The sequence below is a fragment of the Oncorhynchus kisutch genome, unplaced genomic scaffold (genome assembly GCF_002021735.2).
Source record: "Oncorhynchus kisutch isolate 150728-3 unplaced genomic scaffold, Okis_V2 scaffold2442, whole genome shotgun sequence".
Taxonomy (NCBI): domain Eukaryota; kingdom Metazoa; phylum Chordata; class Actinopteri; order Salmoniformes; family Salmonidae; genus Oncorhynchus; species Oncorhynchus kisutch.
The window spans coordinates 561,378-575,161 of NW_022264387.1; the positions used below are offsets into that span (position 1 = coordinate 561,378).

The 13,784-nt window shown below is 37.3% G+C and overlaps 2 protein-coding genes across 2 annotated transcripts in view; both read left to right on the forward strand.

The window, feature by feature from the left end:
* Positions 1-11,604, forward strand: part of LOC116370079 (spore wall protein 2-like) — a 41,130-nt gene extending 29,526 nt beyond the window's left edge. The window contains exons 3-4 of the mRNA XM_031819686.1: positions 11,140-11,256; positions 11,556-11,604. Coding sequence (XP_031675546.1) covers positions 11,140-11,256; positions 11,556-11,598 — 160 coding nt within the window. The 3' untranslated portion in view covers positions 11,599-11,604. The remainder of the gene's footprint in view (positions 1-11,139; positions 11,257-11,555) is intronic.
* Positions 1-13,784, forward strand: part of LOC116370072 (NLR family CARD domain-containing protein 3-like) — a 315,247-nt gene that overhangs the window by 191,010 nt on the left and 110,453 nt on the right. The window contains exons 6-7 of the mRNA XM_031819669.1: positions 11,837-11,926; positions 13,021-13,137. Coding sequence (XP_031675529.1) covers positions 11,837-11,926; positions 13,021-13,137 — 207 coding nt within the window. The remainder of the gene's footprint in view (positions 1-11,836; positions 11,927-13,020; positions 13,138-13,784) is intronic.

A 13,784-nucleotide genomic window follows, 5' to 3' on the forward strand; every position in this document is an offset into this window, starting at 1 on the left:
CTACATGAATATAAAGAGACATGAGACAAAACAATCATAATGAATCAGATTACATGGAGAGGGGGAACTGATCCTAGATCATAATGAATCAGATTACATGGAGAGGGGGTACCTGATCCTAGATCATAATGAATCAGATTACATGGACAGGGGGACCTGATCCTAGATCATAATGAATCAGATTACATGGAGAGGGGGGACCTGATCCTAGATCATGATGAATCAGATTACATGGAGAGGGGGGACCTGATCCTAGATCATAATGAATCAGATTACATGGAGAGGGGGACCTGATCCTAGATCATAATGAATCAGATTACATGGAGAGGGGGTACCTGATCCTAGATCATAATGAATCAGATTACATGGACAGGGGGACCTGATCCTAGATCATAATGAATCAGATTACATGGAGAGGGGGGACCTGATCCTAGATCATGATGAATCAGATTACATGGAGAGGGGGGACCTGATCCTAGATCATAATGAATCAGATTACATGGAGAGGGGGACCTGATCCTAGATCATAATGAATCAGATTACATGGAGAGGGGGGACCTGATCCTAGATCATAATGAATCAGATTACATGGAGAGGAGGGACCTGATCCTAGATCATAATGAATCAGATTACATGGAGAGGGAGACCTGATCCTAGATCATAATGAATCAGATTACATGGAGAGGGGTGGACCTGATCCTAGATCATAATGAATCGGATTACATGGAGAGGAGGACCTGATCCTAGATTAGCACTTCTCCTCTGGGACTGTATGTATGAAACCGAACACTTAGTTGTAAAGTCTAGTTACAGCAGGTGTTTACTGCCATCTAGTGGAAGATACCAATATAACACTTTATTATCAGGGTGGGGAGACAGCTGAGCTGAAACAGAAAGTAAAGTTGTTCTTTTGTTCAGGATCCATTTTGAGACGACAGAGCAGAAAACACTACATGGAGATCATTGAAAAATAAAGTAAGTATTTCTGAACAATAATCTATTCTAATGGACAGAGTACGTGCATGAATACCTGGAATGAGATATTACTAGTTAGTAGAAGTGCTACTTGAGCTGAGTTGCTGACAGACAGCAGTTTTCAAAGTGTAAACTAATCAGCAGTCCTACATGTTATCAGTAACACGTCTGGTAAAGATGGTGGAGGAGCTTTTCAATGATATGGTTTTATGTTTATCTCAGGGTTTCTCCATCCTTTTGTTCTTACCAGCACTTACACACCTGATTCAACTAAACATCAAATATTTTAAAATAATTTAATATTTGAGGCATGAACATTTTCAAATTAAAACCTTTTGGGTTTGTAGGCCTGCTTACAATTATTAAAGTCCTACAGTAACTCACATCTTGGAGGAAAACAACACAGCTAAACTTGGTTTCGAGTAAATTATATGTTTATCAAAAATAATGTAAGAGAGATGTCTTGAAGAAACGCGTCTGGGATTAGAACTCTGTGTCTCTGCTACAGTGGGAAGTTTGTTTTGCATGGCCCGGTGCTACAGGCGGGTGGACATATATTTTAAGGACCAATGGAATGGTCTAAAATGCTTAAACACTACTCCCCCGGGGAGCCGGGCAATGCACAACTAATTCACCCAGTGACCGTTATATGAAATTGAAAGTAACTTTGTAGCCGACGCAGATCCAGAATGTCTGTTGAAACTGTGTCACATATGGAACGTTAGAACAGTGGTGGAAACAGAACTCAGTTCCAGAATGTCTGTTGAAACTGTGTCTCATATGGAAAGTTAGAACAGTGGTGGAAACAGAACTCAGTTCCAGAATGTCTGTTGAAACTGTGTCTCATATGGAACGTTAGAACAGTGGTGGAAACAGAACTCAGTTCCAGAATGTCTGTTGAAACTGTGTCTCATATGGAACGTTAGAACAGTGGTGGAAACAGAACTCAGTTCCAGAATGTCTGTTGAAACTGTGTCTCATATGGAACGTTAGAACAGTGGTGGAAACAGAACTCAGTTCCAGAATGTCTGTTGAAACTGTGTCTCATATGGAACGTTAGAACAGTGGTGGAAACAGAACTCAGTTCCAGAATGTATGTTGAAACTGTGTCTCATATGGAACGTTAGAACAGTGGTGGAAACAGAACTCAGTTCCAGAATGTCTGTTGAAACTGTGTCTCATATGGAACATTAGAACAGTGGTGGAAACAGAACTCAGTTCCAGAATGTCTGTTGAAACTGTGTCTCATATGGAACGTTAGAACAGTGGTGGAAACAGAACTCAGTTCTCAAACTGGAGTAAAAGTAAAGATTCCTTCATAGAAAATGACTCAAGTAAAAGTGAAAGTCACCCAGTAAAATACTACTTCAGGAAAAGTCTAAAAGTATTTGGTTTTAAATATAATTAAGTATCAAAAGTAAAAGTAAAGTAGTAATAATTTAAATTCCTTTTATTAATCAAACCAGACGGCACAATTTCCATGTTATTTTAATTTATGGATAGCCAGGGTCACACTCCAACACTCAGACATCATTTAAAAACAAAGCATTTGTGTTTAGTGAGTCCATTTTCTGTCCTGCTAAGCATTGGGTGTCAGGGAACATGTGTGGAGTTAAAAGTATATCATTTTCTTTATGACTGTAGTGAAGTAAAAGTTGTTAAAATATAAATAGTAAAGGACAGATTCCCCCCAAAACTACTGAAGTTGTACTTTAAAGTATTTTACTGAAGTACTTTACACCACTGCATTAGAAGACAGATAAATGTGTTGATTTGAAGGAAAGACGGGCAGATTCTGGTAGGTCGGCTACAAACTATTATAAAGTTAGGTCGTCGTCAGACATTCAACAGTCACAGTAGGTTTGAGATACAGTATGATCACTAATCATGCCGACCAACCTGATGGTCTCTGTTGGAAATGTTGTGAAAAGTATCTGGCCCAAGCTATAAATATCTGGCATTACTCATCTAATATTTATATACTGTATTCTATACTATTCTACTGTATCTTAGTCTATGCATTACTCATCTCATATGTATATACTGTATTCTATACTATTCTACCGTATCTTACTCTATGTATTACTCATCTCATATGTAGATACTGTATTCTATACTATTCTACTGTATCTTAGTCTATGCATTACTCATCTCATATGTATATACTGTATTCTATACTATTCTATTGTATCTTAGTCTATGCATTACTCATCTCATATGTATATACTGTATTCTATACTATTCTACTTTATTCTAAGTCTATGCATTACTCATCTCATATGTATATACTGTATTCTATACTATTCTACTGTATCTTAGTCTATGCATTACTCATCTCATATGTATATACTGTATTCTATACTATTCTACTGTATCTTAGTCTATGTATTACTCATCTCATATGTATATACTGTATTCTATACTATTCTACTGTATCTTAGTCTATGCATTACTCATCTCATATGTATATACTATATTCTATACTATTCTACTGTATCTTAGTCTATGCATTACTCATCTCATATGTATATACTGTATTCTATACTATTCTACTGTATCTTAGTCTATGCATTACTCATCTCATATGTATATACTGTATTCTATACTATTCTACTGTATCTTAGTCTATGCATTACTCATCTCATATGTATATACTGTATTCTATACTATTCTACTGTATCTTAGTCTATGTATTACTCATCTCATATGTATATACTGTATTCTATACTATTCTACTGTATCTTAGTCTATGCATTACTCATCTCATATGTATATACTGTATTCTATACTATTCTACTGTATCTTAGTCTATGCCGCTCAGACATTGTGACCAATAACATTTGACTTGATTTAGATTAGGCTATATACACTACATGACCAAAAGTATGTGGACACCTGCTAGTCGAACATCTCATTCCAAAATCATAGGCATTCCTATGGAGTTGGTCCCCCCTTTGCTGTTATAACAGCCTCCACTCTTCTGGGAAGGCTTTCCACTAGATGTTGGAACATTGCTGCGGGGACTTGCTTCCGTTCAGCCACAAGAGCATTAGGGAGGTCGGGCACTGATGTTGGGTGATTAGGCCTGGCTCGAAGTCAGCGTTCCAATTCATCCCAAAGGTGTTCGATGGGGTTGAGGTCAGGGCTCTGTGCAGGCCAGTCAAGTTCTTCCACACTGATCTCGACAAGCCATTTCTGTATGGACCTCGCTTTGTGCACGGGGACATTGTCATGCTGAAACAGGAAAGGAAAGGGCCTTCCCCAAACTGTTGCCACCAAGTTGGATGCACAGAATCATCTAGAATGTAATTTTATACTGTAGCGTTAAGATTTATCTTCACTAGAACTAAGGAAAAACAGCCCCAGACCATTATTACTCCTCCACCAAACTTTACAGTTGGCACTATGCATTCGGGCAGGTAGCGTTTTCCTGGCATCCGCCAAACCCAGATTCTTCTGTCGGACTGCCAGATGGTGAAGTGTGATTCATAACTCTAAAGAACATGTTTCCACTGCTCCACAGTCCAATGGCGGTGATCTTTACACCAATCAAGCCGATGCTTGGCATTGCACATGGTTATCTTGTATGCGGCTGCTCAGCCATGGAAACCAGTTTCATGAAGCTCCCGACGAACAGTTATTTTGCTGACGTTGCAGTTTGGAACTCGGTATTGAGTGAGGACAGACCGTTTTGATGCGCTTCCGCACTCGGTGGTTCCGTTCTGTGAACTTGTGTGGCCTACCACTTCACGGTTGAGCCGTTGTTGCTCCTAAATGTTTCCACTTCACTTCACATCCTATTTCTTCACAGTTGAGCCGTTGTAGATGTAGATTGAATGGCGGTCTGCTCGATTTTATTTATACACCTGTCAGCAACGGGTGTGGCTGAAATAGCCGAATCCACTAATTTGAAGGGACATACTTTTGTATATATAGTGGACATTCTCTGTCCTGCTACTGGTAGGTCTATAACATTATGTGAACTGACCTGAACAGGTTTAGACTGGTCATCTATGATATGTAGGTTATATACAGTACATTCTCTGTCCTGCTACTGGTAGGACTATAACATTATGTGAACTGATCTGAACAGGTTTAGACTGGTCATCTATGATATGTAGGCTATAGCTGAGGTATAGACCTTGATCTGCATATCACTAACAAACTGCTATTATACATTATAACCTAGTCTACTTTACATAATATAACATATCACTAACAAACTGCTACTATACATTATAACCTAGCCTACTTTACATAATATAACATCTACATATCACTAACAACCCACTACTATACATTATAACCTAGTCTACTTTACATAATATAACATCTACATATCACTAACAACCCACTATTATACATTATAACCTAGCCTACTTTACATAATATAACATATCACTAACAACCCACTACTATACATTATAACCTAGTCTACTTTACATAATATAACATATCACTAACAACCCACTACTATACATTATAACCTAGTCTACTTTACATAATATAACATATCACTAACAACCCACTACTATACATTATAACCTAGTCTACTTTACATAATATAACATATCACTAACAACCCACTACTGTACATTATAACCTAGTCTACTTTACATAATATAACATCTACATATCACTATCAACCCACTACTATACATTATAACCTAGTCTACTTTACATAATATAAAATCTCTTACTTGATGCAAATAAACTTTCTGAATGGATCAATGATTTCCCCCTCAGATCAATCATGTCCGTTTTAGCCCTTCTGTCTACATTCTCAGATACATTTAGAAAATAACAGATTGAAAGACAATAAATATCCTGTTTTTGATTAAGACAATAAATATCCTGTTTTTGATTAATACAATAAATATCCTGTTTTTGATTAATACAATAAATATCCTGTTTTTGATTAAGACAATAAATATCCTGTTTTTGATTAATACAATAAATATCCCACCTTTAAATAATAAAATAAGAATTTGTTCTGAACAGACTTGTCTAGTTAAATAAAAAAGGTGAATAAAACTAATTGTGAGACATGGCCTTGTGCTGCTGTAATGTCTAGAACTACCTTAACAGTGACTTATTATTATTGACAGTTACCATGGAGAAGAGATGGCACATCTACATATTCATGTGATTGTATTAAATAACCTGACTGTTTCGATATGTCTGTTAGTAAATGTTTTATAAGAGATTATTAATAAATTATAACATTATTATAACAAAATTATTGACATTCAATAATTACTGTGTTAACCACAACCAACATGCTGGATCTCTGTTTAGGGGTCAGTTCTCTAAAATGAGTCTCTCTGGGGAGAGAGATGAAGGGGACCCTGCCTCAAAAATGAGTCTCTCTGGGGAGAGAGAGGGAGGACCTGACACCAAAGCTAAGAGGTGAGATGACAGTTGTGTTTAGGAATTATTTTGAGTTTCTTTCAAAAATGCCATTTCCAACAATGTTCACATTCGTTTTTTAAATTAGAAATGGTTGTTTATGGCTTATTATTTACAACATGATGTTGGTTGCTTATGGCTTATTATTTAACAACATGATGGTGGTTGCTTATGGCTTATTATTTAACAACATGATGGTGGTTGCTTATGGCTTATTATTTAACAACATGATGTTGGTTGCTTATGGCTTATTATTTAACAACATGATGATGGTTGCTTATGGCTTATTATTTACAACATGATGGTGGTTGCTTATGGCTTATTATTTAACAACATGATGTTGGTTGCTTATGGCTTATTATTTAACAACATGATGTTGGTTGCTTATGGCTTATTATTTAACAACATGATGTTGGTTGTTTATGGCTTATTATTTACAACATGATGTTGGTTGCTTATGGCTTATTATTTAACAACATGATGTTGGTTGCTTATGGCTTATTATTTAACAACATGATGTTGGTTGCTTATGGCTTATTATTTAACAACATGATGTTGGTTGCTTATGGCTTATTATTTAACAACATGATGTTGGTTGCTTATGGCTTATTATTTAACAACATGATGTTGGTTGCTTATGGCTTATTATTTAACAACATGATGTTGGTTGCTTATGGCTTATTATTTAACAACATGATGTTGGTTGCTTATGGCTTATTATTTAACAACATGATGTTGGTTGCTTATGGCTTATTATTTAACAACATGATGTTGGTTGCTTATGGCTTATTATTTAACAACATGATGTTGGTTGCTTATGGCTTATTATTTAACAACATGATGATGGTTGCTTATGGCTTATTATTTAACAACATGATGGTGGTTGCTTATGGCTTATTATTTAACAACATGATGATGGTTGCTTATGGCTTATTATTTAACAACATGATGATGGTTGCTTATGGCTTATTATTTAACAACATGATGATGGTTGCTTATGGCTTATTATTTACAACATGATGGTGGTTGCTTATGGCTTATTATTTAACAACATGATGTTGGTTGCTTATGGCTTATTATTTACAACATGATGTTGGTTGCTTATGGCTTATTATTTAACAACATGATGTTGGTTGCTTATGGCTTATTATTTAACAACATGATGATGGTTGCTTATGGCTTATTATTTACAACATGATGGTGGTTGCTTATGGCTTATTATTTAACAACATGATGTTGGTTGCTTATGGCTTATTATTTAACAACATGATGATGGTTGCTTATGGCTTATTATTTACAACATGATGGTGGTTGCTTATGGCTTATTATTTAACAACATGATGTTGGTTGCTTATGGCTTATTATTTAACAACATGATGTTGGTTGCTTATGGCTTATTATTTAACAACATGATGTTGGTTGCTTATGGCTTATTATTTAACAACATGATGTTGGTTGCTTATGGCTTATTATTTAACAACATGATGTTGGTTGCTTATGGCTTATTATTTAACAACATGATGTTGGTTGCTTATGGCTTATTATTTAACAACATGATGTTGGTTGCTTATGGCTTATTATTTAACAACATGATGTTGGTTGCTTATGGCTTATTATTTAACAACATGATGTTGGTTGCTTATGGCTTATTATTTAACAACATGATGTTGGTTGCTTATGGCTTATTATTTAACAACATGATGATGGTTGCTTATGGCTTATTATTTAACAACATGATGGTGGTTGCTTATGGCTTATTATTTAACAACATGATGATGGTTGCTTATGGCTTATTATTTAACAACATGATGATGGTTGCTTATGGCTTATTATTTACAACATGATGGTGGTTGCTTATGGCTTATTATTTAACAACATGATGTTGGTTGCTTATGGCTTATTATTTACAACATGATGTTGGTTGCTTATGGCTTATTATTTAACAACATGATGTTGGTTGCTTATGGCTTATTATTTAACAACATGATGATGGTTGCTTATGGCTTATTATTTACAACATGATGGTGGTTGCTTATGGCTTATTATTTAACAACATGATGTTGGTTGCTTATGGCTTATTATTTAACAACATGATGTTGGTTGCTTATGGCTTATTATTTAACAACATGATGTTGGTTGCTTATGGCTTATTATTTAACAACATGATGATGGTTGCTTATGGCTTATTATTTAACAACATGATGGTGGTTGCTTATGGCTTATTATTTAACAACATGATGATGGTTGCTTATGGCTTATTATTTAACAACATGATGATGGTTGCTTATGGCTTATTATTTAACAACATGATGATGGTTGCTTATGGCTTATTATTTACAACATGATGGTGGTTGCTTATGGCTTATTATTTAACAACATGATGTTGGTTGCTTATGGCTTATTATTTAACAACATGATGTTGGTTGCTTATGGCTTATTATTTAACAACATGATGTTGGTTGCTTATGGCTTATTATTTAACAACATGATGTTGGTTGCTTATGGCTTATTATTTAACAACATGATGTTGGTTGCTTATGGCTTATTATTTAACAACATGATGTTGGTTGCTTATGGCTTATTATTTAACAACATGATGTTGGTTGCTTATGGCTTATTATTTAACAACATGATGTTGGTTGCTTATGGCTTATTATTTAACAACATGATGTTGGTTGCTTTTCCTCCAAAGGGAGAACTTGAAATAACATGATGTAGATAATTAAATCATCAAAGAACAACGTGTTTATTTTACACTCTTAGAACAGAAGGTTCCTTCTAGAACCAAAAAGGCTTCTATCACATTAATATATGGAACCACTAAAAGTTATATATATTTTTGGGTTCAGTGAAGAAGAACCTCTAGAGGTCTGATCAACGAAAGGTGAATGTGTTGAGGATGTGAACCCAGCAGCCCTCCAGTGGTCAGATCAAGTCCGCCTGTATTTTCCAGCACCCAGCCTGGGATTCGAACCAGCCACCTTTCAACCACAAGTCCACAAATCCAATTCCTGCCACAGCTACAACTCTTTAGCCTTTGGGCGAAAACCTGAGTTAATCTTCAGAAATAAGCATGAGTTAATCTGCCAAAATTAAGACAAAATGGTATCACTTGTTATACAGAAATATTATACATAATCATTGCCAAAAGCACAAGACATACTGTTGCATGTAGGTCTATATTATTTATGGATTGATCATATAGAAATATAAAACATGATTATAAACTACTACAAAGCAATTACATGGCTCGCAGGAACCACTGACTGCATTATTCTATAGTATTATCAAGACAGCTGCTGTTAACTCTTAACTACTTAGGACAGCTCACGAGGTGTCCTAAATATCTGCCGACTAGGTGGGACTAGAGACTTCATGCATAGTTACCCACCCACTTATACCCATAAGTGTAAACTGTCTTTATTCTCAGCACTTATATGGCCAATGTTCTACTCTGAGACACTTTGTGGACATGGTCCCAGATCTCAACATATTGTTATAGAAAAACATAGAATTTTTGTTTTACATAATAATCCAAAATGAATATTACTAATGTAACCCACTGTAAAGACTGGGTTTAGTTGATTGTGTTGCACTGATCATGTCCGCGTTCTGGAACTGTCCGCGTCCCCGTACAGAACAGTCCGCGTCCCCGACAGAACAGTCCGCGTTCCCGTTCGGTGTGGCGCCAAGCCGGTTACGCGCAGAGTGGACTGAGGTGATCTTGGGGAATAACGACGTAGTTTGTTACAGTGTTGAAACACCGAAGTTTATTGTTCAATTTGCTTTTTTCTTTACGGTCAGGGACAGTATGAGTGTAGCCAGATCCTTTTCACTCTCTATCCTTGTTTCAATTTGTGGTTCACCGAATTCATCATCGAGACGAGAGACAGACGAACGACCTGCTAGCTAGTCGGTACAGCTCGGTAAGCTAGCTATCTACTCTACCAGCAGCATCCTAGTTATCCTAGCTAGTCGGTACAGCTCGATAAGCTAGCTAGCTACTCTACCAGCAGCATCCTAGTTATCCTAGCCAGTCGGTACAGCTCGGTAAGCTAGCTAGCTACTCTACCAGCAGCATCCTAGTTATCCTAGCTAGTCGGTACAGCTCGGTAATCTAGCTAGCTACTCTACCAGCAGCATCCTAGTTACCATAGCTACCACTACATCATCACCGGCTGTCTGCATTTCTTGTGGACCGATGGAGCTCCCCGGTTGTTTCTTCCACCTGTTAAATCCCGGTGAGGCTTCTCCCTCTCTCGTTGACGGATGCTGGCTACCTCTGTCCGGTTCTCCTCTCTTCACTAGATGGACGGTAACTTTAGTGTTTAAACCTAAATAAATAGTAACAATAGCAGGTATTGAACCCCGGGTAAATAATCACTAGTCAGAACCTCAACCTCAGTATACATTCATTATAAAAAGCATCTTAATATCTGATATTGTGAGTAAACAACCTCGAGAGTGCGTCTTCCAGCCCTCCAATAAATTACATCATTCAACCCTCCCGGTTAGTAAATGTACCTCAACATCCCCCGGAGAAGGCAGAGTAACGACACCAGCCTTTTAGCGGAGCTGACAGACTGACTACAACGCTCGCGACGCTAAATTAATTTAGTTTTTAAAAATGACACACTGCTCGCGCGCTGCAACGACCGTCTAGAAGTCAGTTCTATTTGTGAAACTCTTCTTATGTTTCCCCATCTGAGCTCAGAGTAGATGAGAGATGTAATGTTTGTCTCTGTTGTGTTGAAGTCCAATCAAGCAGGAGAGACCAGCCTCCCCTGTTCCCAGCTGTGTGTCCATGAAGAGTGACTGGTCTATGGATCGTCCTATACTGTTTAGAGAGGGAGACTTTTCTACTGAACAAAGGTAAGAAGAACTCATGGGTCCTGGTCAGTGAGTTAAACAACACTGTCTCTAGTCATTTCTCCTCTCCCACTTTCCCATTTATTGTTGTTGTTTTCATAATCCATAGGCTCATCCTTTTGTCCATTTTCATAGTCCTAAAACAATATTAAACAAACACAACATTCCCTCCGTGTGTGTGTGTGTGTGTGTGTGTGTGTGTGTGTGTGTGTGTGTGTGTGTGTGTGTGTGTGTGTGTGTGTGTGTGTGTGTGTGTGTGTACTCCCTGGATGAGGAGATGTAATCTCATGTTTTGTCCACAGAAACCAACCCTGCACATTGACTCAGTACTGGTACTCCTTATAGTCTCATTATTACCTCAACTACCTGGTACCCTGCACATTGACACAGTACTGGTACTCCTTATAGTCTCATTATTACCTCAACTACCTGGTACCCTGCACATTGACACAGTACTGGTACTCCTTATAGTCTCATTATTACCTCAACTACCTGGTACCCTGCACATTGACACAGTACTGGTACTCCTTATAGCCTCATTCTTGTTATTTTGTGTTGCTATTTCCTTATTTTTATTTACAAGGCACAAGGACAACGTAGCACGTCCTGTGAACACGTCAGGGTTCCATAGCCGGAGGCAGACCAGCAGAAACTGGACCAGCAGCACAACAAGGTAACACGTCTGGTGAACAGGTCAGAGTTCATATCCTCAGGTAGACCAGTAGAAACTGGATCAGCAGCACAACAAGGTATCACGTCTGGTGAACAGGTCAGAGTTCATATCCTCAGGTAGACCAGTAGAAACTGGATCAGCAGCACTACAAGGTATCACGTCTGGTGAACAGGTCAGAGTTCATATCCTCAGGTAGACCAGTAGAAACTGGATCAGCAGCACTACAAGGTATCACGTCTGGTGAACAGGTCAGAGTTCATATCCTCAGGCAGACCAGTAGAAACTGGATCAGCAGCACTACAAGGTATCACATCTGGTGGAGCCTGTATCAATACTGATAGGATGACAGGGAGCTCTGCTCTCAGATCAGCTTTCTCCATTCAAATATGTTCTTTACATTAGAATTATTTCACAATACTGACCACGGATCAGCTTCTATTATCCCCTATGGCTACAAATACTAAATGAATAAAATGTCAAATATAAGTGTTTTACATACAGATCTCATATTACTGTATTGAATTATTATATTAAAATATTTAAATATTGATGTTAAAAGTGTATCATTTATATAGTTATGTTAAACATTAAACGTTAAACATTCCTTATTAAACATGTATTTATTTGTTACATTTGTCTGTGTAGCAGATATATATTATTACTGTGTAAAACCTAGCAGATATATATTATTACTGTGTAAAACCTAGCAGATATATATTATTACTGTGTAAAACCTAGCAGATATATATTATTACTGTCTAAACCTAGCAGTACTACTGATTTCTCTGAGAGTGAGGCAGATATATATTATTACTGTGTAAAACCTAGCAGTACTACTGATTTCTTTGAGAGTGAGGCAGATAGAAATAATTTAGAAAAAACATGATTATTTGTCTCTGAAAAAAACATAACTTATAAACATAATTTCTTTAACGTTCGCGACGCTAAATGAATTTCGTTATTAAAAATGACACACTGCTCGCGCCATTAACTAACGTCTGGAAGTCAGTTCTATTTGTGAAACTCTTCTTATGTTTCCCCATCTGAGCTCAGAGTAGATGAGAGATGTAATGTTTGTCTCTGTTGTGTTGAAGTCCAATCAAGCAGGAGAGACCAGCCTCCCCTGTTCCCAGCTGTGTGTCCATGAAGAGTGACCAGTCTATGGATCAACCTCTATACTTTAGAGAGGGAGACTTTTCTACTGAACAAAGGTAAGAAGAACTCATGGGTCCTGGTCAGTGAGTTAAACAACACTGTCTCTAGTCATTTCTCCTCTCCCATTTTCCCATTTATTGTTGTTGTTTTCATAATCCATAGGCTCATCCTTTTGTCCATTTCCATAGTCCTAAAACAATATTAAACAAACACAACATTCCCTTTGTGTGTGTGTGTGTGTGTGTGTGTGTGTGTGTGTGTGTGTGTGTGTGTGTGTGTGTGTGTGTGTGTGTGTGTGTGTGTGTGTGTGTGTGTGTGTGTGTGCGTGCGTGCGTGCATGCGTGTGTGTGTGTGTGTGTGCGTGTGTGTGTGTGTGTGTGTGTGTGTGTGTACTCCCTGGATGAGGAGATGTAATATCATGTTTTGTCCACAGAAACCAACAGGGGAGACCAGAGTCAGAGATTCTCAGTGGTCAGTCTTCCCAGAGTCATCAAACAGACCTGGCCTCCATATTCAGTGTATGTGGTCCTGTTATGTACATTTGTTTCTGTTTACCTCAAGTAAAGTTGATCTGTCAATCATTCATTAATGTGTTAATGAGAAAGCATTTATTCTCTTGCTTAACTTATTTACTTTATTTATTTCAGTTGCTTGAAGAGAAAATTATGACATTTGTGAAGAACGAGCTGAAGATGTTCAAGAG